Source organism: Trachemys scripta, chromosome 4 (assembly GCF_013100865.1).
Source record: "Trachemys scripta elegans isolate TJP31775 chromosome 4, CAS_Tse_1.0, whole genome shotgun sequence".
In the NCBI taxonomy this organism is placed as follows: domain Eukaryota; kingdom Metazoa; phylum Chordata; order Testudines; family Emydidae; genus Trachemys; species Trachemys scripta.
Genome location: NC_048301.1, coordinates 118,861,982 through 118,889,268, shown reverse-complemented (window position 1 = coordinate 118,889,268; position 27,287 = coordinate 118,861,982). Strand labels below are relative to the sequence as shown.

Genomic DNA, 27,287 nt, shown 5'->3' with positions numbered 1-27,287 from the left:
GTGGTTTTATTCACACCCATGAGTGACATCAGTTATACTGACAAAAGTGCTAGTGTAGATATGGCCTTAGAGAGAGAGAAAATGTACTTCTCTCTTTCAGGGGAAGCTGCTTCTCAATCACTCAGCTGTTTTCTGTGCTATGAAAAATGGTATAATTTAGAGCAAGTTTTCAAAAGCAGATATTAATCCCAGTGTTCCAAGTATAACAAGAAACTGGCCCCAAAAGAAAGAGACCAAGATTGCGAGTGATTTTTCTCTCACTTCGGTGCAAATCTTTTATTTATCATTTAATACACCATCCATTCATACACCTGTGGTACAAACTCTAGGAACCAGCCACAAAGCATTAAAGCACAACATACCTACTATTCCTTAGACATTTGCATTTTTAACTCTACTATTTAATCTCCAACCAGACAAAATGTCTCAGCAGTCACAATACTAACAAACTTAACAATACTAAAAAAAAAAAAAAAAAAAAAAGAGAGAGAACTAACTGGATTAGCTGTTCTGTAAAAATGCAGATGTCTATTAACCACACTTCCAAGGAAAAGAAAAGCCAAAAAAAAAAAAAAAAAAAAAAAGAAGAGGTTCACTTAGAGGGAACATGGAATCTTTGGGTTTAAAAAAATTACTTACACAGAAAATCTGGCCTTCTTGAGATTTCTGTAAGGGATCATGTAAACTCATTTCAGATATTAAAATCTAAGCCTATAGGCCCATTGCTATGTAGAGATCGACAGCAGGCATGTGTGGGAGATGCGTCTTCTCTGGCATTTGTTACAGTTTGCAGCGCAGCAGCTTGAGCTGTTACCAGATCTGACAAACTTACTGAAGTACCTGCAGTGCTGTACAAGGGTGCAGGGAAAATACTCCCAACACCAATTGCCTGTATTTATAAAAGGGCTTTCAGGGCTAGGAAATTTTCCAACCAGTAATTACAGTGACTCCCAAACAGAGCTATATCATCGAACCATGAATGTGGTTTAATTCAAATGACCTACCAGTAAATGCAGTAACAGGAAGTTTATATGGTAGGGAACACAAAACACAAAGACAATGCTATTTGTTCAATAGTTCTCCTTGAGGCAAGAAAACTTGTTAACTTTGAAAGCCCTAGCAAAAATGCCACACTGGTTTGGAAACCACCTACTTGGCATATGACCACATTTAGTTTTTTTGTACGCTACCATTTCATCAATCTCATCAGTTCTGCCTTAAGCATTTTGCATTTCTTTTCCAATCTTGTAGCTGAGGATTTTGTTCCAGTCAATCTTGGTGCGAGTGACGGGCAGCTGCCGACGCAAGGCTTTGAACGTGGTGTCGGACATAGTCTGATAGTTTTCACTGATTGCCGTCTGCAAGAGCAACCACATTGAAAGTGTTTGTCTAAACTACAGCAGGAGGATGGATGCTTTCAAAACGCATTACTCAGTATTAAAGCCAGACATGCTACTTACCAACTAACTGATAAAGCAAATTTAGCGGGGGAGTGTGTGTATGTTGAGAAACGGTCTCTCTTGCCTTCTCCTTCCCAAGTGAATTTATTTGCAAAAGGCCTTCTGGTAAGGCCCCTTCTTACACACACAACAACCATTGCATGGGAAGCTCTAGCAGACCTTTCCTTAGCAAAGGCTCTGAGTCACAGGGAGGTGGAGAGGAGAGTTCAGGCTACCTGGCCTTTCTGCTGAGCTTGCCAACAGCTGTACGCAGTGTGATCTTCTCATGAATTGGAATTAGTGACTTTGCACCTTCCAGGCCCCACTCTGGTTTTCTTGTTAATATCCTTTAAAGGGACTTGCCCTACTGCTGACTTTATTTCATTTGTTTTTTAAACACTTATATAAGCCCCATAACTGTGCCTGGTGGCTTACAGATAAACTACTGTCCCTGCTCCAAAGAATTTACAATCAAAATCAGATAAACTGACTATGAAACTAGAAAAAGAAGGTAGAGAAGAAAGGACAAGGGGTGGAACAAAACTAGAGCATTAATCTCATGTTCTGATTGTTTGTAAATAGAGGGAAGTATCTTTTAAAATATTCATGAAAGTAAACAAGCCTAATGGAATCACAGGGATCCCTGCTAAATTCTCTTACCTGATACTCATTTTCCGCATGTTCTATGATTTTAATAAATTCCTTGGCTGTTTGGACGTCATTCTACAGAGTAAGAGGAACAAAATTTACTTTCAAGTTCAATCAAAAGGCTGAATATAAAAATGTATTAAATGGGTTTCCTTCTAGAATGAAATTCTGTAACTACTTAGCTCATCAGCGATTAGAGAAAGACAAAGCGGACAGTTTCAGGCCTACATCGGGCCAGTACCCATTAGCAACTGTGCTACTGCTTAGCAGGGAACAGGCGTAAGTGAAGCTGACATTAAACACACTATCCAGTACAAAGTGAAAGACAGGGCTGCCCTCTAGTGAGCAAAAGTGAATTGGGCGTTCTGGATCCAGAACAGACTTGTGAGCAGATACTACTGCCCCCCTTTTGTCGGTACAAAACTGTTACCTTCTCTTCAGCACTGGGGAGAGGACACCCAAGCACTTGTTGCAACTACATTTGCCTGGCCTTGGTGCTGAAGGATCAAGATTTTTCAGAAACATGCTGCTGTATTTGGGTTCAAATTCTCCCTTTTCCTCCCACAGGGAAGAGAAGGCAACTGGTTTCCCCCATGGCATACGTGACCCCTACTCTAAATGTGAAGAGCATACAACTAACACCCTGCAGCATGCCTCTCGCTACAGTCTTAGTCTACAAGCAGTGTAAGAAGCTGGGTTTCCCACAGGCCACAGCCTGTGTTGCTGCTGCATTGACTGGTCAGCCTATAATTTGATCAAAAGCCTTTACAGTAAGTGACACAAGGGAGGGGAAGGGATAGCTCAGTGGTTTGAGCATTGGCCTGCTAAACCCAGGGTTGTGAGTTCAATCCTTGAGGGGGCCATTAGGGACCTGGGGCAAAACTCTGTCTGGGGATTGGTCCTGCTTTGAGCAGGGGGTTGGACTAGATGAGATGACCTCCTGAGGTCCCTTCCAACCCTGATATTCTATGAAGAGTAGAGTCATATTAGAGAGCAAAGCTGCGCTTGGGGACATAAACCAACACAAAAGAGCTGCTGAAATGTTGTAAATTCTCCATACTCACTGAAACCGTTAGAGAGTCTTGGATATCTTTATGGCTAACTAGCTGCACGTTGCCATCTTCATAGTAATGAACCTGCACAAAGAAAGAACAAGCCCGGTTTATAATTAACATTATATTGTGGTAATACCTAGAGGCCCCCAATCGAGCCAGACCCCCATTATGCTAGGCGCTGTCCACAGACACGGCCAAAGACCAGGAGAAACGCACAACACTGTTGTGACCGTTTTCTCAGCCTGCAGTGGAGACTAAGGCTGGCTGGATTTTCCAAGGGATTTTATTCTCAGCCAGGACCTTTCAATATTACGCTAATGTAGTAAACACTCATTACAGCTGGGATGAGAGCAGGCAATAAAGGGTTCACAGGACAACTTGTAGGCTCACTCCAGGTTAGCAGGGACCAGGAGTGAAGTGCAGAGCTTGGATGCACATGGTAATACAATCCACTAACACTAAACCATCAGGCCAGACTTTAGCTATTCTAACTTTCAAAGGATTACATTTCTTTAGTATTTTCAACAGCCGATGCACAAGTCAGCAGTCATGACATATCCTAGTTTAAAATGGCATCTTTGTGGACCCCCCTAAGGATTTCTTTTCGGAGTCAAACCCATAAGAACTCCTGGAGAAGCAGCGATGCAACCGAGGCAATTGTTGCTGAGCGGTGTAACTAACCTGGATCTTCAACACTGCAACCACCTGAGCTGCAGGGGGCGTGATGGTAAATTTCCACTCTGATCGCCAACGGCCATTCCTAAAAAGAACCAAAGCACAGACGGACTGGGAAAGAGCCCCGTGTGCTCGTCTTCCAGCACCCTGTGACCACATTCAAAGGCCTCACCTGGCACCTCAGTCCATTGGTGCAGAGCAGTTCCAGGCAATGATGCATCAGTACAGCTTGGGCTCTGAAACAATGAGGGCTACAGCTCCCTGGCTTCACTAGTGTCTCCTTCACTGGCTGGTTCATAGAGCAGCACAGGGGGCTCTCTCAGAGCAATTTCATCCGCCAGAAGCACAAGCTATCGGGAAGCGGGCAAGACCGGAAGCAGAGGACCTGTTCTGGATCAGCCTACTGCTTGGAAGCAGGCACGGAAAGGAAGAACTTGTGCTCAAAGGGCTAGAAAAGGCAGGAGCACTGTAGGAGCAGGATTTTATAATTGTACTATGAGACTTAATGTATGATTTGATTTCATCCTGCCAGCCACCCTTTTTGAAAAGCAGAAAGGAATGACCCTCTGGGACTATGGGATTCTGTTTCCCATATACATTACAAATTGGGCCCTTTTAGTTCTTTGTTTTAAGGCTTAGTTAGTAAGAGACACGATCCTGTATTGTGTCTGTGTTAAGTAGATTAGAGATACGCTGAAGGTCTGGGCTTCAATGTGAATTGTTTTGGTTATAAAATTTAGCACGGTTTAATTTACAATATCTTTTCGCTCGATATAAAAAACTGCTGTTTGTATTCTCAAAGGTCTCTGTAAAAGACTGTTTGTGTGAATGAGGAATGCATGCATCAGGAAAAGATAAGGTGTGAAGGCCACTGTTAACCAGATGGTCAAGAGAGGAGGAGCGAAGACACTTATCGAGACTTATTGACGCCAGAGAACCATCAACACGCATCCATGATTGAGGAAGGGCAGATTGATGACCCTGAGGTTGAGGCTGGCACCCCTACAGACAACTGAGTAAATCAAATCCGGGACAGGATGACCCTCTCGGAGGTGTTTTAGAATGTTAACATCAAAAGATAACACCAATTAAGGAGTAACCTGTCACAAACTGACACAGCAAAATCCATAGATTTCAACGGAGAAAAAGGACTATAAGAACAGGGTGCTTTGCCATGGGGCTTTGGGTTAGTCTTGCCACTACTCCAGGAGCATCGGATCGCGACTGACAGAGCCCGGCTCCCTCTGCGACCAATCTGGCTGGCCACTAGATTGATCCAGACTCTGGACTGGTAATTATAAACATCGACTGGCGGGACTGTGTGCATGGTGTGTGTGTGCGTGTGACGTAAAAGCATATGCTATCTGCTGTATTCTCCATAAATGTGGCATGTTGCCTTCTCTCCTATAAAAGATCTTGTGTGCTTTGTTTACGCATAACAGCAGGAACACTTGAAAATATTCTTACCAGAAGTTTTTGGGCTGAAACTGGTGGCTCTCAATACAGGCAATAATTGTCTGCTGTCCATCTATAGTCTTGCCGTAAACCTGAATTCATAAAGAAATGAAAAATAAGCATCACCGTGCCAAGTGTGTATTCCACCAGCTTTGAGTTCCTAATCCAGGAACACTAGATGGAGCTTCAATATCCTGCTATATCACAGCGCTGAGCGAGAGCAGACAGTGCACATACACCATTAGCTACCTTGTCTACGCACACACACATTACTTCCCTTTCCTGGTCAGCTTAGCCCTGGAGAGGGCTGCAAGGTGCAGTCGTGCATATTTACCCACAGGTGATTGAGGTAAACAAACATTTTGCCACTGCTTTACACGATATGACTGCGCACACAAAATCGCTGCACCCTCTTGTCTTTGCTGTACAAGAATTAGGACCTACAAGACAGACACTCATGCAAGCCCAAAATACAGTACAAAGTCTCCCTATGGGGCTAACAGACATGGGGCAAAGAACCATCAATGAAATAAGGTAGGTACTTAACAGTACAAAAGCCATTGGGATAGTGATCTTTCACATATGCCCTCAGTGCACTGTCACAGGCATCTCTCCATGGCTTTAGAGCTGCTTCTGTGTCCTCAGGGTGGGGATCACTCGCTTCTTTCCTTAAATGATCAAACTTAAAGGAAAGTTTGTTTCTTGGGTCCAAAAATCTGCCATTGCCCAGGTCACCGTGTTCTGTAATTAAGACCTGAAAAATAAAGCGAAAGATCGAAGCGCTTTCTTATGCTGATTTAAATGTCACATTGCTCTTCTGGAGCTCTTGAGTGCAAGTTTGCTAGATTTCACCACAAGGCGCTATTTGTTTCAGATGAAACCTTATGATCTGAAGTGCCCTCTCCTTTGCAAGGACATTAATGATTCTATGGTTCACTTAATGATTTGGGGTTTGCTGTGAGGTCCTTGGACAAACTTTCCCTCTCACCAAAGATGGCTGCATTCAGTGATGTTGTGTATAAAAAGCTTACAACGTTTTTTGGGATCCTTTTACGAAATACAAACATCAATTATTCTGCTTCTGTAAAACTATAATAGGATAACTCAAGCCCCATTTCTTTCTCCTTCCTAGAGGGAAGGGTGGGTGTACCTCAGGGTTCCATCATTTTCCTCTCTCTTCTTCCTTCCATAAGCCTGTATGTTGCAGCAACTCCTCCTCTGATCAAGGAGGAAGAGTAGATGTGGCTACTTCACTATGTATCAGGTTTAGGCTGGGGTGAATGGTCCTGAACAGCACAACAGGGCATTCCCTGCCCCACCGGGAGATCAGTCATCTCAAGAACCAGACCAAGCAGAAGAGCCAAACCTCTTTCTCACAGGTTTTACAGCTTCTGTCAAATCTGCTTCTATCGGCAGCCTAGTATTGCTATATTTCCCATGCCTGCACCACTTGACCGAGCCCTCTGGCACAAGTGGACACTGGGATGCAGTTCCTGTATCAGTATTGAGCTCAGAGACCAGAGGCAGCCAAGCCTGCTTTCAGTCTCCAACAGGGCCCACTTTCTTCCTCAGAAAAACGGAAATTAATTGTACCCTTTGTGAAACTTCAGTCTGTAAGTATCAAGAGGCAAAAAAATTCCCAGACCATCTTTTGGAGGCAAACGGGAAGTTCTTTAGTTTGTGTTTTTATACAGGAGAAGGGAATGCAGGAAGGCTGAAATGATATAATGGGAGAGCCAATGTATTTGGAATAATTGGATAAGGAGGGGTTTGGTCTAGATGGAAATGGAAAAAGAACATATGCTATTTTTTAAGAGCCTGATGCTGAAACCAATGGGAGCTGGGAGTATGCAGAATCTGAGAGCTGCTAAACAGCCCTAAAAGAAAAACATTCTTTGCTCACTCTGCCTCAGGCAAGACTTCCGCTGGCTTTAGCAGGGAGTTGTGCCCAAGGAAGGAGTACGGCATTAGCCCCATTTAGTTAGTAACAGAGAGCACGGTCACAAGGAAACATTCAGTCTGAGGCTTTTCTGTAAGGAGAGAAGTTTGCTAAGTACTGAGTGCAAAGAAAAATGTCAGGTGATCAGAAGATCATATTTTCAACCTAACCAGAACTTCCCATCCAGATCGTTATGGAAGGACATCGTAATACCTGCAGTGATGGATACCAATCTGAAAACCTGCAAAGACAGGCAGCAAAACTTTGTCTTACCTGATCATCATACCCCTCGATCTTCACGGGAGTGAACTGATCCATGTTATACTGGGCAAATGCACTGTTAATAATTGAAAAGAAAAAAGGTAAGCTTTAACTGTAGAATCTTTATTATTTATATTTTCACTGAGGGACTAATGAATATAAATCCCAGTACAGAGAAAATGTCCATGTTTAATACGTTCATAGACAGTGCTCTTGGGAATATATTTTGGTGTGATATCTAAGGTATGAATTGACCTGGGGTAAATGACTGGTTTCCTGTGATGGGAGCAACATGAATATTTTGAGATCTTTGGTTTAGAGCAACCAACTATCACTAAGGCCTGGTTTACACTACAAACGCCCATCGGTCTAACCACGTCGCTCAGGGGTGTGAAAAATCCACACCCTGAGCAACGTAGTTTTACCAACCTAGCCCCTGGTGTAGACAGCGCTAGGTTGACAGGAGAGCTTCTCCCATCAACATAGCTACCACGTCTTCACTAAAGCACTACAGCAACACAGCTGCAGCACTGTACATGTACCAAGCCCTCCTTCCAGCTTGCCTGGGGGACAAGACAGACTGGCGTGCCCATGGGGACTGTCTGTGACTCCATGGTACGACTGTTTTTGTGCTTCAGGAGTTCACACTTGTTACTGGGTTGGTGAAAGCTAATTATAGAACACACAACTAGTTGGAGTCTTATCTCTGCTTCTTGATATCTGCCCGCCCTGAGGATGGCATTCACGATCATGAACCACTCCAGAGAGCATGACAGGTACCAGTCCTCTGATGGTTTGAACAAAGGTGAATCATTATTGATCACAGTTCACATCATTATGTCATTAGACTGAAAAACACACACTTACACACTTCCTTAAAATGTTCTGAAACCTGTTTTAAACAATACTTACTGTGCTGCCCCTTCCCTGAGAAGATTGTCATTGTTAAGCAGTAACCGGACATCTAGAGAAAAGAAAGTGTTCAGGCAGATTATCAAATGTCTGTCTTTGTACACTAAAACTGAAACGGAAACAGAGGCTCAACAAACACATTACAGTGGCTGTAAATCATTTTACTAAACACTGTGTGGTTGTATAATGGAACTAAATTCTTCCCTCCTTGCTGTCTGTGTGATGATTCTGATTAAAGGCTAGTAGAGCATAACCATGCTAGGCAGAGGGGCTATACTCCTGTCACTACAAGTAACTATCACTATAGTGGATTGAGCACTGGACTGGAACTCAGGAGACCTGAATTCTATTCCTGGCTCTTCTATTGGCCTGCTGTGAGACCTTGGGCAAGCCACTTACCTCCATGCCTCAGTCTCCCCATCTGTAAAATGGGGATGATGATGCTTTGTAAAGTTCTTTGAGATCTACTGATGAAACTCTACATAATATTATTATTATTAGTAGTAGCAGAATAAGAATTAATCATTTTCCATTATACTCTCCATTTTCATACAATCACAGCTTTCTGAAACATGTTCCTTTGGGGCTGTAATTTTCTTTCTTGGTCACTGTTCAAAACAACTTTTTTTTTATCATTAAGTTAAAGAATTTCTTTAGCCACTTTTGAGTTATGGTAGAATTAAAGTAAACCAAAAACCCTTCTGGCTCTAACAAAATTCCAGTCACATCATCGTTGGACAGTGAAAATGGCTCCTGTGGTGTTTTCTGATGATGGAGTCCAAAATATATTACATAAATGGAAAGGCTAGTTACTATTATGTCTCCATAACATAAGCTTCAGAGTACCTGATGATATCCCTTTACAATTAGATTTTACATTTGTCTGGTAAAAGCCAGTTTAGAACATTTACTCTTCATCACAATACCATCAAGTCAATACTGTACCAAAGCAGCAAGGTGAAATGGCATCCAGACAAAGGATTTTGCATTCATATAAATGGCTTCAAACAGTCCAGATCAAGCCTGAAAGGTACTAAGGAAACACAATAGAACAACATCCACGTGACATGCACACATAAACAACGATCACACAAAGATTTACGTTAACCTAGGATCCTAGGCCGTGACTCCAAAAATGGCGGATTTGGGTGCCTCAATTTTGAGGTGTTTAAGTTGGGACACTTTAACAGGGTCTGATTTTCAGAAAGTGCTGTGTATCCAGCCTCTTGTCAGATGTCTGAAGGCAGTATTTAAAATCATTAGCCACTTCTGAAAAATCTTGGCCTTAAAAAGTATTGCCCCTCTGCCAACCCTATTTTGTGAGGCACCTTAAATATTTTCTTTCTGATAATAGCTGAAACCTGGAAAATCCTATGAACTATTTAATTTTCTGTTATTTACTCACCATTAAACACTTCATTAAATTCTCCTGGTGGTGCATGAGTGATGAATTTTGCAGCTATACGCACCTGCAGTTAAGCAAAACAGTCATTAGACTAAATTCAATAAACAGTGCACGTTTTTTGTTTTGGTACCAACAAACTGCAACATATTTCCACCAACATAGCTCACTAGCAGAACGGAGTGTTACAGTTATAGATAATGCTACTATTTATGGACAGATTTAGGCACAAATTTTCAAAAGCGTCCTTTAGTTAAGCTTGACAGAATCGGATTTTTTTTTTAATAATTTCGATGGATAATATTGATGTTTATGTTTAAGTATTTTTAAAATTTTTATCCCGGTAAATTTTCACAGCTGCACAAAATTATAGGTTTTATGCATTCATTTTGATGGTCATAAATTTAGATTTTCACAATTGTAGGAAATTATGAGGGGGTCAGGCAATTATTAGTGACAGATGTTGAAAGTCAAAGTTAAAGCTTTCTAACAGTTAAAATACAAACTGTCAATATCATATGCCAAAATACACGGTAAATACCCTTAAATCAAACTCCAACGTTCCCAAATAGCATTTTTCTTACTTTGCCCATCTGTACATTTTGATGATCAATGGAAATAGTGCGCATGTGTGTGTGTGTAATGAAATTGTGCGCTTCCAGTTCTGGGGACCCAACTTGAGACTTTGGGCCCGATTTTTCAGAGTATCTGAGCACCCACAACTCTAACTGAAGTCAATGGAAGCTGCAGATGCTCAACACCTCTGACAAATCAATCGCTAGGACTCCCAAGATGGTCACCCACAATTTGTGAACACTTGAAAACGTGGACTTTGCTTTGGAAACACCCTTTTTGATCACAAACATCACCTTAGACACCAAACTGCTCAGCCTGCACAAGGGCGCACACAATTAATTAGCCAACATTCTCCCTTTTAAAAAAATCTAACAGTCTTCTTGTGACCTAACAAAATACCACTGAGTTTCCCTGCTTGGAACTACCTGGAGGTCCATATGTCAATTACGGACAGAGTGAGTTACCAAAGTCCTGCTACTAGATGACAGCCTACTGGATAACTGTGTAGCTAAGAGGTGTAATATACACTGAGAGAGCGGAGGGTTGCCTGTGATGTAATTGCATTGCTGCTGATGACTGGTAGGAGGAGATGCCACTGACCACCAGGAAACAAGCAGCATGTGATAGCTGAGAGAGGAGATCCCTTCCAAGGAGGAAGGCAAATACCCTTTCCCCCCCAAGTACCATGGGACTAGAAATTTGCATAAAGATGTAATCCTGCCTACTTTAAACACAATTAGTTATGCTTTACAGGCTTCAAAGGGAAAGTAATTGAAGTTATAAGAACTCATGGAAGAAAGTGTAAAGATACAAAGTGAGAAAGCCGGGAGTGATGGAAACGTACAAAGTACAAAAGTGGACAGTGAGGGAAAGTTACAAAATGAAATTGAGATGTCAGCAGAGGGAGACCCTGCCTCAGAAACAAGCCTCCAGATTTCAACAAGTGATTTCTCTTGCATCTGCTGTTGTGCGATTCTGGTGAATCCCACCACCCTGAGGTGAGGGCACATCTGCCAACACTGCCTGGCTTTGTGATGCATGTCCTCCAGAGCAAACAAGTGTCCACAATGTAGAAAAAAAACGGGAAGAGCTCACAGAGGTCAAAGTTATTCTCCAGCTGGCAATTGAAACATTATTTCCTGAACACGTTGTAATGAGACTACGGCTATGGCTACGCTGGCGCTTTACAGCGCTGCAACTTTCTCGCTCGGGTGTGAAAACCCTCCCCCCGGAGCGCAGCAAGTTACAGCGCTGAAAGCGCCAGTGTAAACAGTGCCCCAGTGCTGGGAGCCACGCTCCCAGCACTGCAAGCTAATCCCCTCATGGAGGTGGAGTACCTGCAGCGCTGGGAGAGCTCTCCCCCAGCGCTGGCGCGCGACCACACTCGCACTTCAAAGCGCTGCCGCAGGAGCGCTCCCGCGGCAGCGCTTTGAAGTTTCGAGTGTAGCCACGGCTTTGGCCTGATTAAGCAGATCAGTGATACAACCCATGGCCTTAAGGCTTTTCACAAACATTGGAAGGATCAGAGAGTTAGTCAGCAGTGAGGCCGGGCACTTCTCTCTAAGTTTTTGACCTGTTTAGCTACTGTGGCAGTCTGATCAGGACTCTCTTGTTCTTGCAATCTAGAGAGCAGGAGCCACAGTTAAACCTTTTTACTGGCGCTAAAGCATCTCCAAATACTTAAATAAAAGCAGCCACAAAACCTTTGGGAATACAAAGCAGCAAACCCTAAGCCACCATTATTTCTGCTGCGTGCATTGAACACCTCTTCAAAATTCAGGATATTGTGTATGTATACTACTTCGATTACACAGGTACGTCTCTATCGTTCATCCACACAACATGACCTGTGCAAGACCACCATGGAGTGAATATGGTCAGGAAACTTTTAGACCTAAGCCCTCCTATTTGGAAACAAGGGAGAAAATTTCTATTTAAGCTCCTCTAAGCCTATCAATTAGTTGCTGAGTTTGCACGGAATTGACTAGGGATTCACTACTGGACACCATGGTTTATCATTATCAGGGATCCTAGCAATCCATTTGCCATGGAAAAATGTGGAATTTGCATTTTTACAGTGAATCTTTTGTGAAAAAATAAAAATGTATACAGTAAAACCCAGTTTATGCGAGCCTCCATAATCCAGCTCTTTGTATTAACCGAACCACCAGCTGCCCAATGCTGATAGCTCTTGCAGTCAGCCCCTGGTGGCTGGGGCGTGGGCGGTCAGCCCCTGGGCAGCTGGTAGTTCGGTTAATAAGGAAAGCCAGATAATGGAGGCTCGGATAAATGGGGTTCTACTGTATATCACTAAAACATTGATACCTATATATATTGTGGCTAGGGAACTAGTTCAGTGTTTCATTTTAACCATGGAAAAACATGGATTTTTGTGAGGTTTTTTTTAATCGGATAATTTTTTTCCCCCCAATCACAGAAAGTTAAGCTCCCTGATCATTAGTAATGCCACGTTACTCTCTTTTCTGGAATTACTGTTCATTTGGAGTCTCTGGTTAAGGAAAAACCTGAGAACAATTCCACATAGAATGTGGAACCATTTCTGGCATGTGTCAATAAAGGGACTTGGTGCCATTCTGTGACACATTGTTAATTCATTTGTCTAGAACTGTATATTTCACTCATAGTTGTACTGTGGGCCTATCATTAAGCTTCACAATGTAGTGAAAAAATTAAGGCATCTGGAATCAGAAGCACTACGATAAAGATCTGAGCAGGTTGATGTCAGAAGAAAGTAATACCTGAGATTTCCTGAACTCTGAAGTGGGAAAGGAAAATCAAAACCACCAGTGAGTTCTAAAATGTATTGAATGCTAGTGTGTTGTATCATTTGAATTCACATGGCTTTGGTACTAAGCCAAATTTGTTTGTCTAAACAACAGGTTCCCTAATTCCAACCTAGGCTTTATGGTTTGCACAGTACCTGAGGGAATATAATGTTACTGGACAGGACTCTGGAGGCAAATAGACTCAGACCCACAATTACACTGCTCCCTTTGAGGCTTATGTATAAAACATACCACTTTTTTCCACTTAGTTTTACAGTTATTCATAGCTTTCGATTATGGCAAAAGCTGGCTAAGGCTTTCTTGCTGGATAAGGCATTACATTCATTGTCTTCAGCTGATACAGCAAGTATTGTTTTAAATTTGTCCTGTAAAGGCCATTTTGAACAACAAACCAGAGTAGTACAAATATCAAATTAATCATTCAATCAATTAATCTGCAGGAGCAGAGTTGAGAGGCCAACCCCCTTTAAAAACATTTTTCTGGCGTCTAGCTTGTAATTCCACATCCTTCAAAGGGATTTAAAATATTTCACTGACAGAGGAGGCATTGCCATGCTTTCTGGGTGCTTTCCCATCCTACCAGGATCACCTACATCTTAGCTGGACTAAGCTTGAGCAAGGTGCCAGTATCACCGATACCTGAAAAGCAAAAACTATTTATACTTATTTATTTTAAAAATTATGCTTGAGTGCAACTGACAAAAGAATAAAAAGGCATAAACACGGGCATGAAGCGGGATGGAATGTTTGCCCACCTTTTCAGCCTGGGGACACGTCTTCACTAGCAACGTTAAAATGCTGCTGCGGACGTGCTTTAACGTGGCTGTGTAGTTGCGGCACCAGCTTATAAAAACCCACCTCCACGAGGGGCGTAGCTCCCAGCGCTGGTGCGCTATCTACACTGGCACTTTACAGCGCTGAAACTTGCTGCGCTCAGGGGGGTGTTTTTTCACACCCCCGAGCAAGACAGTTGCAGCGCTGTAAAGTGCCAATGCAGACAAGCCCTTAGTTTCCTTCTGCTTTTTGCGGAAACATGCCAGACATTTAGAATTGCTAAAATGTGTTTTTTCCATTGCTTAATAAAATTCCACTAGCTAAGTAACTCTCATTCTAGTTAGAGTATCTAATAGCCATATAACTTCTGAAAATGTGTAACAGAAAGCATTAGACTATCCTCAACTGTGATCAGGATTACGGGATAGTAACTAATATGGACATTGCTGTTCCACAGTTTGCCCTGTAGACTTTACTGGGAGTCCTACCCTACGTGGCTGATGTGTGTGCTTTTCTTAGAAAGTACAAGCATAAGCATAAACATAAGACATGTCACTCTGGAAATGTTAAAGCATTACTACAACTGCTGTACTCAGAGTACACACACAACTTCATCTAACTGATGCCAAGATCCATTTCAACTGGAAGGATCAAGGCAGGGGATATAGTCCCCCTACTCCAGTTCCCCAACGGGACACAGTCACTCTTCCAACTGAGCTCCTAAAATGGCAGCTGGATAAAAGGCCATTAAAAAATAATTATGCAGTGCCTATATTTATGCAACATCTTGGTAATTAGATAAATGATGTGGCTGGTCATTAATGCAGCTGCACAACTGCATTGTACTTGGGGCCCTGATAAAGTGGGGCCTTATTATAGTTAGGAAGACATAACCACCTCTCTTTTGGTATTTTATCCCACCTTAGACCCAAATTCTGCCCTGCACCTAAAATAGTTTGCTTCCTAAAAGGCTAAGTCCAGGACTCAAACCCTGAATAAACCACAACTCCTACCTACACTTCAATCTGTAAGTAACTTCTCCCACTTTAGTAGGATTGGTGAAGTAAATAGACAAGACAGTGATTGACAAATCTACATTTAGGACAAGTGCCATTAAAACAGCAGCCATGAGCAAAACACACTGCAAAGGCATGTAATCATTTTTATAAAGTGTAACTTTATCCTCTCCCTCCCCTCCCTTTGATCAGGAGCAATTAAAAAAAAATGGAAAAGATCATTACTCCACACAACTGAAAACAACAATGTCTACCCATGAAATGGAAGAAGCAGACTTTGTATGTGGTAAAGAAATTAATCCTCTATATCAAGCTTCCGCACTGTTGTCACTTTGGAGTCTCTTCGCCTTTGGGTGTCAGCACACTGATATAGCATGTTCATCTGCAGAAGTATGAAACTAACACTATTTCTGCAAAACTGACCTACTTCCTGGCTCATCATTACCATTTCAGGTATCTCTGCAGAGTGCTAGCAGAAACTAACTTCCTCTTTCTAAAATGGGGAAAGCATCAAGTAGTGAAGTCAGCTGACCACATTTTTTTTTTTAAATGGAAGCAGAAAAAGAGGGTGACAGTACACAGAATTCATAAGAAGCCAGAGCAATATACATGCAAAAAGTCTTGAATATACAGCATACGCTTCAATTATCCAACATTTACCTATGACTATGAGGGACAACGAATAGATACTTATAGATGTGACAAATCAGATTAGTTCATTTTGCTTGCTCTCTCAGTGATGTGCACTGATTTTTTTTAAAGTCAGAGCAGTTAAAGCTAAGCATTTAAAAAGAGAAAGTGTATGCAAAACAAACAATGCCCTAGATTTGTCAGCAAAGTGATTGCAAGGTTGTCTATTGGTTAGAACAGAAGACTATGAGCTCTGAGTTCTATTCCCAGTGATGCCACAGGCAACTTGTTTAATCTCTGTCTCAGTTCCCTTCTGATTCCAACATTTTTAAAATTGGGGAAACACCTACTGAAAGGGGTAAAAGATTGCTTAATTTATTTTGTTAAAATCTTCAGCTGAAATTCAATAATGAACTATAAAGTATAAATAGCTGAAAATGGTATAGAATTTACTCAAAAGAAGGAAATATACAATCTTATGGTTAGAATTTATACTATACAATATTGAGCAAACTACCCTAACGAAAGGACTATGGGTCCTGTGGCTATACGGCTACTCTTTGTCGCTTTTTACAGATCCAGACTAACATGGTTACCCCTCTGATAAAGGACTATGGGTTATTCTGATTTAAGTCTCTCTCAATTTCTCTTGTTGAAGCTGTCCCATTTTGTATATCTAATTAAACCTTCATTAGCCCACAGACAGAATGAGTGACTCTATAAATCAGTAGTTAGGACACTCACCTGATAAGGGGAAATCCTGGTTCAAATCCTCTCTCATCAGGCAGAGGAGGGATAACTGAACCAGGGTTTCCTCATCCCATCTGAAAACCCTAACCACTAGGCTAAAGGTATTAAAGGAGGTGATCACTCCTTCATTCATTTTGTGTAGAATTCAGCATGCTCTAAGTTTGCTTATAAGGCCCAATCTAGTGAGCACAATAGACAGGGCAACACCTGACTTGGTTTTTGATCACACTGGAACTTAGGTATGAGACAGTGGTGCACATGTCAAAAAGCTGAAACTTAAGGACCTTAGAAACTTTTACAGCAAAAATTTAAGTGCCTACACAGTTAGGCAGCAGCTGAGTGGGGGCTCTGTAAAACACAGCAGAGCCTACATTTTTATTATTTTTTTTTTTTTTGTAGATAGAGGCCTCTGGTTCCTTTGCCTAGTTTGTTCCTTTCTTTTGTTGCAAAGAGTCACTAACCTCATTGATTTAGGAAGAGGCCTGGACTAAAGAAAGCCACAGAAACAGATGGCCAGAATCACCACAAACACCAGGTATCACTTATTGGGTGTTTAGCTTAAAAACTACTGTTTGCAAATGGAGAAAACTGTTAGAAATTAGCCTTAGAATTGTTCAGAAGGACAGCATATTTTATCCCATACTACTACTAAGACTAACATAGTACTTGCACTCAAAGCTATGAGAAGATAAATAATGCAAAGTACCAAAATATCAGAATTTAAAATACCAGTGTTTAGTTAAGTAAAGTAGGTCTCTATTTTTAGTATCAACATTCAGCAGGCAATTCTAGCTTCCAAGTGAGAGGAAAGCCAGGGTAGTACATAAATGAATCTATGAAGCAGATCCTTATTATGAGCTGAAGCTGGTCAGAAAATTTCAAAAGAATAGTGGAGGGGGTGGAAAGGAAATGAAGAAAAATTACTGGTAAGAAAAAAAGTGTAAAATGAACCTTCCCAATGGCAGTTTAAAACACTGAAACAAAATTTTGTGTGTGCGTTTGTGAAGAGATCTGGTGATCTCATTCCATCTTTCTTGTATCTACCCTTTGTGCTGCTTCTTGCATATGAAACCAAAGTTTAATCAATGAGAACTCCTATTGCTAGCAGAAGTAGATTAAGGAACTGACACCACCCTGACTGACCAGATCTAGAAAAAAACTGAGAACAAGACAGCGTCTTTTATACACTGTAGTAGCAAGCAGGCCATGCTCTGTCTGCCTACACAGTGTGCTGGCAAATTCATGTTCCTGAACAAGTCCCAGACTACAGCCATATACTCTCAGGTTATGCAGCTAAATTATGGTTGTAATTTCTTAAGTGTTCTGACTTTTCAGTGTGTTCTTTTCATAGGGGGCTATCCGAAGAGGATTTAGAAAAACTTCAACTAAAGATAAAGGCAAAATGAAAGTTTTAGACTAATTAGGATTGACAATATAGATGTAATCAGTGTATTTGCTTTGTAGGAGAGGCCCTGTCTGCTGTGTTGACACTAAGTAGTTCAATGACTTTTCATAGGAGATGAGGCTTGTCACAAGTCTTCCTCCAACTTGTGTGCTAGCTGACTGCTGACTTCCAACCTGAGGTTGGTACATTCAGCAGTGGTGCAGGAGTTGAGACTTACTAGAAAAGGACAAGACATCAACAAGAAAATGGACATTTACAGTTTTTTCCCCCCCCACAGTCAGTGAAAAAGATACTTGAAAGAGCATTTGCACAAAAAACTTAGAAGGAAACAATCATCACAAGGAACTGACTGCTCCTCTCCTGGCTCTCCATTAGTGACTGTCTAGGTCTTCCTCCCAATGGCAACTGGAAACAGTCCAGATTAACTGTGCTATTCCCACAGCAAGCAGCAATTCCCATCCCATGTCTGTGAAGTAATATGTGGAGAGAGAGGCCACCATTCCCCCCCACTATTAGAGACACAAAAAGGACATACTAAAAGAGGAAGGAGGTACTACCACCCCCTAGGCACCTTCTCCTCTGAAATGAGCAAGGAGGAGGAGGGAGAATTCTATCAGGAAGGGGATATAGTTATAGGGGGTGTGTGTGCACATGCCATACTGAATCAAAATTAGTATAAGGGGTTTTCACCCTCTCATGGGGGTGTGACTATCTTCCTTTTTGGAGGCAAGATGATACACTGGGGGCTCTCTTCCCTGTAGGGTAACAGTTCACATAGGTCCTTGTCCCTCCTCTATGGGGCACCAGGAAGATATTGGGGGGAGGGCAGCAGAGGGGGATATTGTGGGTGTCTCGTCCCTCGCTAGAGAGGGATGTGGGGGTATTGGAGGGGGTCTCTCCCCTCGGAATAGGGGAGTAGTGTCAGGGGGTCTCTTCCCTGGACGTGGCAGGTACTGGGAGAAGTTTCTCCCTCGCTATAGGGGCAGGGGGCTGCTTGGGGGTCTCCTCCTGCCGTAGCGCGGGGCCGAGACCCTGTCCGCCTAGGGGATGGGGACAGCGGGGGGCGCTACGCGGTAAGCTCGGGGGAGGCAAGAAACCCTGCCCCTACCTTCTCCTCGTCCGACACCCGATCCTCGAAGTCAGCCATTTTGGGTCCTTTGGCTGGGCCCCGCCCCGCCGGCCACCCCGTGCAAAGCACGCCGGGAACTGACAGCAGGGGATGGGGCGGGGCAGCAGGCAACCGCCCATCCGGAAGTGCCGGGCCGGAAGTGCTGCTGGCGCCATCTTGATTGTGGGCAATGGTGGGCCCCGGTAGTTCTCACTGACGCTAATAGGCGCCATCTCGGTCTTGGGCAGTGGCTCAACCCCGCCCTCTACCCCTGGTGCAATGACTTCGGTGCGTGGCGCGTCCGCACTGTTGGGTGCGGCGGCTCTTAAAGCCCCAGCTCCTGGAGGCAGGGGAAGGGCATTAGGGGAGGTTTTGCTCTCCTGGTTGCAAAGGGGAAGGTGGGAACGTGACTGAATCACTGAATGCATTGGCAGCCACGGGAAAGCAAATGAAAAGGCACCACAACTGCTCTCTAATCTCACGAGTTTTGCTTGCTTGGGGTTGGCGTGTACTGCGTGGAGAGGCCCCACGCACGCCAGAGGGGTGGGTCCTAGGCCTGACACTGACATAGCCAAGCCTCATCCCCGGGCAGTAGGGGAACACAGTCCTTTAGTATTGGGTACCCCTCAAATCTCTAGTCTGGGACATACACCCCAAAATCCCCCGAGCAGGGCATGCACCCCTAGTACTGTGTGTACCCCCAAATGGTTAGTGTGGGCTGTGTTCCTCAAATCTCCAGGGCAGGGCATGCACCCCTAGTACTGTGTGTACCCCCACATGTTTAGTGTGGGCTGTGTGCCTCAAATCTCCAGGGCAGGGCATGCACCCCCAGTGCTGTGTGTACCCCCCAAATGGTTAGTGTGGGCTGTGTGCCTCAAATCTCCAGAGCCGGGCATGCACCCCCAGTGCTGTGCATCCCCAATGAGTGTAGGACACGCACCCACAATCCCAGAGCAGGGCTTGCACCCCAGTACTGTGTGCACCCAAGTCCCCAGGACGTAGGCAGCCGACCCCCCCCCCCCGGCGCAGCGCGCGGACCCCCCAGAGCGCAGGGCGCGCGCAGCCTAGTCCGTTTGCGGCGGGGACGCCCCCGCGCGCGCGGCCGAGTGTTGCGCTCCGGCCCAGGCGGCGCGGCGCGGCCATGGCGGACAGCGGCAGCGGGGAGGCGGCTCCGGCCGCGCAGCCTCAGGGTTCGCCCGGCGCCCCCGGGCGGTGGGAGCGGCTGAGGCGGCGGGGGGGCCGGGCTGGCCGCCGTGCCCTGGGCTCGGGCGCTGGGGCTGCTGGCGGCGCTCGGGCTCCTCTACTGGCTGCGGGTCCCGCTCCGGCTCCGGGACAACCTGGCGGCCGGTGAGAGGCGGGGCGGGGGTTCCCCTGGGCTGGGGGGGCGGGGGTGGGGGAAGGCGGGTGGGGGGGCGAGGGTTCCCCCGGGCTGGGGGATGGGCTCCCTGGGGTGGGGTAGGCAGGAGGGTATATTACCTGTAGGTAGTTGCTTTTGGTTTCTGACCCCTTTGTCCAATCTCCCATGGGCCCACTGGAGGTTTCTGAGGCGTCACCCGTCATGAGAAATGTCATTAATTCCAAATAAAAGTACTGTAAGTTTTAAAGTGGTGTCAGCCCCAGATTCCTCTCGGCTTGCTCCTCCTGAACCTGACTGCTGAGGCTCCCTGATAGTTGCCATGGTTTTACAGTCACATTGATGGTTCTTTACCCTCCACCCCCCTTGTTGATATGTGAAAGATCCTCCTCCCCCACCCCACCCAAGTAGTGACACTGATTGTAGCATTTACAAAACTATCATATGCACACAGTAAACAAACAGGGTGGGTGGGGAAGAAATATTCTTTTCTTCTGATCTTGTCAAAATCTAGAAATAATTGGGATTTGTTCTTTGTTTTGTTGGTGTTCATTGTAAATAAACCAGCTGCAGCAGACTGTCAAGTGCAGCCCAGAAAAATGGAGCAGGAAGCTACCCTTGCTCTTCTGGATAGTCCTATCACTAAAGCACAGGATAGACCATCAGTTCTTCAGGGTTTTAGGCCTGGTTGTTAATTACATGTGGGCACTACTGGAAACAAAAACACTGCTAGTTTCATGTGCTCTGTATGTTGGGTCGGGCATGATACTTTCGAGGACACCAACCCTTCTGTTTAAAAATGTCTTACCTGTTATTAGGGCCCTACCAAATTCACCCTCCATTTTGGTCAATTTCACAGTCATAGGATTTTTAAATTGTAAATTTCATGATTGCAGCTATTTAATTCTGAAATTTCACAGTGTTGTAATTGTAGGGGTCCTGACCCAAAAAGGAATGTGTGTGGGGGGGAAGGTCACAAGGTTATTGTAGGGAGGGTTGTGCCACCCTTACTTCTGCACTGCTGCTGGCAGAGCGCTGCCTTCAGAGCTGGATGCCTGGCCAACAGAAACTGCTCTCCGGCCACTGAAGGCAGCGCTGCCACCTGCAGCAGTGCAGAAGCAAGGGTGGCAATACCACAACCTCCCTACAATAACTTTGCAACCCCCCCTGCAGCTCCCTTTTGGGTCAGGAACCCCAGTTTGAGAAATGCTGGTCTACTCCATGAAATCTGTATAGTATAGTATAGGGTAAAAGCACATAAAAGACCACTTTCACGGTCTGTGACTCATTTTTCATGTCCATGAATTTGGTAGGGGCCTATCCATTATTGTTTCAAGTAACATTTAACATGTCCAAAATTGAAAGAGTCTAGAAGAAACAATGCTTTTCCTCTTGTTTTCTAGTGTGTTTACTTTGTGCATTTGGCAGCTTTTTGTGTACAGTTTTCTTTGTGTGGATCTTTCATACATCAGCATGGAAGATTTTTTTTTAAGGTTGGAATATGTGACTATAAAATGACAATTTTCAGGGAGACTCAGGCAGGTGGAGGAGTTGTAACTGCTTTCACATTTTTTCCCCCCCTTCAGATGAAAGCATTTCAAGTTGATGTCCAAACTGGGTGAAACTGACCCAGTCTGAGTTTCATTTCAGCCCATAGGGTTCTGGACAGCATCTGACAGAGGATGCTGCAATTAGCTGTGGAAATAAGGGAGAAAGCTCTCTTGTCTGCCAGGAGCCAGGGGAAAATGGGAAAAGGCTTCACTCTTCAGTTTTATTAGTTAATTATTAGCCAGAGGCTGATACCAAAGATGGAACCTCCTGAGCCTATGAGCTCTTGGAAAGAAGCTCTGCATGCTCTCCAGCTGCTGGAATGGGGTTGGTGTCCTAACACCTCTTGTTGGGTGTAGTACAAGCCTCATCTTTTTGTATTAGCTCCTTCCTAGACAATTGGTGTCTTATAAATATTTCAGGTGCTGTATAACACTTGTAAAATACTTAGCTTCAATCCAGCCAAGAATTTCTATCTATTTACAAGATATTAATTATTACTGTCAGCCTTAATTTTGGGAACAAAGTCAACAAGTCTTGGCCATTCCCTGATGAGCCCCTTAATAAATTGCACAAGGCACGATTGGGACCCTGGCTAAAGAACAGATATTCATTTGATGAAGTCACTCACCCTTTTGTTAATATCTGCAGTCTCATAACATTAATCATTATGAATTATAGCTTTCTGGTACTAACTTCCAATTTCTGCCCTGCCTAACAAAAATTCCCAATTTCAGTTTCCAAAATTGTCCTCCATGTGGTTTGTTCTTGGTTGAACTTGCAGTTAAGTTGTGTTCAGTGCTGTTTCAACTGCAGTTGTTGCATAAATCGTTTATTAACAGTGGGTAACTCTTGTTAGTGTAGACAAGGTTTTTGTGTCCCTCCACTGCAGACTGCTTTCTGGTTCTTATTTGTGGCTATCAGACAAGACACATTTACCTTAACATAGATTTTGAAAATGTTCTAATACTTTGTACAATGCTTATGTAAAAAGCAGTTCAAGAAATAAAAATGAATATCTACCACTGCCATGGTTTCCTCTTGGCCTGGGGAGAGTTGGGTTGATGGTTTAATTGGCATGTTTATTTCCTATGAACTATGTCAATTAGAAGGATTTTACTGGGCCTTAGGTAATCATAGGCTATAGAATACTTGATAGCATCTCAAGCTCAGTGCTTTGAAATTCACTTAACAAATTGTAGAAATGTTCAGGAATTAAAATTTCCTCTGCAGTTTGTTAATATTGTATGTTTTGTTTGATGCAACTGGAAATGTCCCTTCTGGCCCTGGTTTTGAGTTATTTGGGAGATAGATGGTGTATCACCATTTGGTAACAAAAATGTTCTTGTATTGGAATGGTGGCTGGTGACTGTTAGGTCATGTTCTTTGGTTGTGCCACAGTCAGTTTGAAGGTACTGGTTACCTTATATCCATCATTTCAGCTCAGTTTGGAATGTCACCTGTGGTTGGGCATCCTCTGGAATAACTCAACACTACACCCCAGCTGGTCCCACAAAGGGGTTCTTTAGTCTGCTTTATTGCATGTGGGCGGGAAGACTAGATGAAAATTGATGTTTTTCTTGAGTCTGTAAGATTCTCTGAGCTGTGGGAGTTTCACACAAATTTGGTCTAGTGTTCAAAGCGGTCCTTTTGTCACATTTCTGAGAACAATATGGTTTTCTAGTTAAAGATCTAGAAATAGGTAAAGATTTGGTGAAACTGCAGTGGTCACAAGTATCATTTAAAAACTGAAGGAACACTAGACCATGACATTTATTGCTGAACTACATAGGCTACAGACTTGCTGTCATCAGATGTTTCTTTCTTCCATCTCTCCTTTACTGAGGGTCAGTGGCTGGTTAAATAGGTTTATGCTATGAAGGTGGTGGGCCTGCTCCTTAAAATTAATTCTTCCAGAGAAGTCTGCAATTGATGATTGCCTCAGTTTTCTTTAGCCAACAGCTAGGTAGTCAGTATATTTAGTGTCTCTCTCCACAGCTGTAAAAGACGGATTATTTGTGCAAAAAAAGTTTTGACGTTATGCGCTCTGATTCTGACTTGTGACTTTCCAGTGAAAGTTAAATATGTTCTTGCCTGCCCTTTTAAAAACACTGATGATCGTATTGCTGCTTTTCTGTCTGTTGATCTATTTAAAAATCCAGCAAATTAATTCTTCTCTCCCCAGGAGCATGTTTACTTAGGAATTAGCATTTCAACATTTTGGTGTGAAGTTGAATTCAGGATTTTATTATAGTTAGAGAAATTACACTGTTACTTTAATAGCATCCTCATCTAAAGAAAGTTCATTTTCTGCTTGTAACCCTTGCTGTGATTCCAGCGTGACGCTTGTCACTCTTCCTGCATGTGTACTAGTTTCTTTTCAAAGGTAAAACTGGATGTTTCTTGTGTCTGTTTTTCCATTTAGCTGTTGGCCACTGTTTAAATTAGATTTTTAGGTTTTATCAGAAGTCCATTTTCAACCTGCAGTATTAAACTCAGCATATCCTCAGCCTGCAGAGATATTGGACATTGGAAACAGAGGCTATCTCTGTTATGTAATACTCCAGTTGGTGGTGCTATATGATTCTAGTTTTCTCTGTTACTGCTTCCCTGCAGTAGATTAGTAGAACAACGCAGACCAAACATGCCTTTCTTACCTGGAAATGTGACATTCACTCAGGGTGGTAACATTAGGAGGTTTCTTCTGTTCTGTAAATAGCAAGGAATGGAAGTCTGTGTAAATCTACACGGTACAATGTATTTGAACATAATAACTTTTGATGCACTCTTTGTTTTGCTGTGCCTTTTTTAATATCTGGGAAATAGCAGCACCTATTTATTGTTGATTGATTATTAATTCTGTGTGGCTAAGGTAGTTTAGGATAGAACATATGCGCCTTTTTAAAACAGAACTTCTGATCAGTTTACTTGCTAAGACTTAATAGAAACTTGTATCAAAATAATATAGCTCACTTTTAAATTAAAATAAAGCATATGGTCTATCAAAATTACTTATTCATTCAGTAACCATGCAACTGTTAAGATCCTTTGGTGTAGCAAGAGCATTACAATTTAGATGTCTTTTCAAAGGATTTGTATAGAGTCATTCTGATTGCAAAGACTAGCCATGTTTGATACAGTATCTTCTTTTAAGTCTCATCTTTCTGCTTGCTGTACTCTTCCATCTGTGAAATTACCAAGGCCCTTGCAAAACCTAAGCAATTTTGTTGTGTGTATGTGTAGTGTGCTATATATGGTTGTTTATGTTGCTTTCAAACATATTGTTTGGAATTTTCTAGTTCTGCCTATTGACTGTGCTGTTCTTCCCTCTTAACAGTGACTGTGTTCTTAAGCACTTTGACTCCAAAATTCTACGTTGCACTTACAGGGACTTCATCTCTTATATCTGGACTGATATTTGTAAGTAGATTCCTCTTCTCACTAGAGCTTTTGCATGTCTCTTGTTAAAGTGAGGATGCAAGAAACCCTCCTGTTCTCTGACCAGTCTCTAGGTGGTGTCCTTATACTGTAAAAGAAACTAAAACTCCTCGGTAGTTTCTGATACACAGGACTCTATCCGTTGTTACCTGAAGAGGGCATAGGTATGATTCCCACAACAACCTTAACTCTGAATTTCCTAAATCCTGTGCTAATTGAATCTCAACCTTCAATATTGCATATAATTTCCTGTGTTTTAAAGAGGAAAAATTCAGTCCCTTTCCCAATGGATAGTTTGCATCACAAAGCCACTGCCACAACTGGCATTCTCTCATTGGCAGTCTCAGCAGCCAGACCATGAAGACTGACCACCTCTCTCACCATTGGAAGCAGTCCCTTCAAGTCATGGGTGAGGGACTGGTGGTGTGCGCAGAGAAGGCTTGCGCTGCTGCAACATTGCACATGTTCTTTGGACAAATTGATTGCCTTGGAGGGTGAAAGCCGTTCTAGATGTTTTACCAGCACTAAGTTCACTAAAAAGTTACATCTAAAGAGAGGCTAGTGGGGGAGAGGGTTTGGGCTAGAAAAGAAATTATTCTTGCTGAACTCTGATAGGTCTTTAGCCATCTGAGATTTCAGGCTCTGATCCTGCAATCAGATCTGTGTGGGCATATCTGGTTGCAGGATAAGGGCCTTTTGGAACATTCTTTCACTGTCAGATATCACACACCGTTACCAGAATATGCTGAAGCTGTGTTTAGCAGACATTTTGTGTGGCGAAAGCTAAAAGAAAAATCTTTTTTTATGTGAAGGAAGCAATTTGTTTACCATAGCTGCAGGAAAAATGTGGATTGTGAGTTCTGAATGGGGGATTTGGGAAGAGCTGTTTAAGAAGGAAATGGATGATGTTGTTTGCCCTAGTCATTTTACATAGTTAAGATACAGAAAAATCCCCGCTTTAAAGAAAAAAGTGGCTTTTTTGTTGACATTTAAAATGGATGAGTTATTGCAACATTTCACAATAGGAATGCCGTGTATTTGAATGTGACTTATCTCTTCATGCTGATGGAAATACCCAGATGAATTGGTCTAGGGTGGTCCTCTACTGTAACTCCTGGAGATCATGATATATAAATGCCTCATAAGGCCTACAGGAGGAAAGAAGAAGAAAAAAAAACACTCTTGACCTTAAACATCTCATAAATGAACTAAATGACTTCCCTCCCTGGACTCTCACATGCTATCAACAAAGCATATTGCAGGTGATACAAAATGGGCAAAAATGGTGAATTTGGAAGAATGAAACCCAAAGCTAGGCCCAGTCATGTAGTCCTTACTTCCAGGGGAAAGTCCCCTTGACTGTGTGCTAAAGTAAGGGCTGCAGGATCCAGACACCTTATTTGTTAAAATTGCTTCAGAAGTTAGCATACTTTTGTGGATGTTAATCCATTATTTGGCTAAAATCTGATAAATTTCTTAATGTTTTTTCTTCCCACATTGTTTGGGGAGACCCATGTCTCTCTTGTTTAGTGGAAGGAGATACAAAAATTAACAATATTTTATATAGATAAATAGTGTCTGTAATCAGTTGCAAAGGGATGTCCACATGGCTCACTTTTTTGTTTCACGTCTGTTGTGAATACTGGTAAATTGTTGTCTAGTGAAACATTTGGGTGCAATTTTTCTCTTGTTCCCATTGCAGATATTCGAATGGTGGTACTTCCAAAAATATGGCACCTCTTTCATTGAGCAGGTGTCGGTGAGCCATTTGAGGCCACTCATTGGAGGAGTAGAGAATAGTCCTCCGGTGCCAGGTTTTTCAGCCAACAACGGAGAAAACGAGACAAACAGGCAGAGTTTGTCAGGTAATTGCTTCTAACTTTTGGCTTTGCAGAGACATGTTAAGTGTCGCCCCTAAACCCAGAAAGATTTGTTCAAACTAGTTGGATTTCTGTCTTAGAACGGTCTTGACATTCCGTTAGGGCCTATATTAACAATCAGAGAAAGATGTTCTCTCATTTGGGACCATCAGCACGAGAGAGTAGCAGAAGTAAAGTGAAATGATGATGGTAATCAGTGAAGTAAAATCCGGAAT

General features: G+C 42.9%; 2 protein-coding genes across 2 annotated transcripts in view; one reads left to right on the top strand and one right to left on the bottom strand.

Annotated features, from left to right (window-relative positions):
* Positions 1–246: 246 nt before the first annotated feature.
* On the bottom strand, positions 247–18,949 carry CAPZA1 (capping actin protein of muscle Z-line subunit alpha 1). Its single transcript, XM_034770603.1, has 10 exons — positions 18,853–18,949; positions 9,790–9,853; positions 8,385–8,436; positions 7,485–7,548; positions 5,820–6,026; positions 5,285–5,364; positions 3,824–3,902; positions 3,152–3,223; positions 2,100–2,162; positions 247–1,358 (listed from the first exon to the last, which is right to left on the bottom strand). Exons 1-10 carry the CDS (start codon positions 18,889–18,891, stop codon positions 1,218–1,220), a joined length of 861 nt encoding a protein of 286 aa, XP_034626494.1. The 5' UTR covers positions 18,892–18,949; the 3' UTR covers positions 247–1,217.
* Positions 18,950–19,989: 1,040 nt separating this feature from the next.
* The window catches only part of ST7L (suppression of tumorigenicity 7 like), a 58,489-nt gene continuing 51,191 nt past the window's right edge, over positions 19,990–27,287 (top strand). The window contains 4 exon segments of the mRNA XM_034770600.1: positions 19,990–20,098; positions 20,100–20,199; positions 25,092–25,174; positions 26,895–27,057. Coding sequence (XP_034626491.1) covers positions 19,994–20,098; positions 20,100–20,199; positions 25,092–25,174; positions 26,895–27,057 — 451 coding nt within the window. The 5' untranslated portion in view covers positions 19,990–19,993.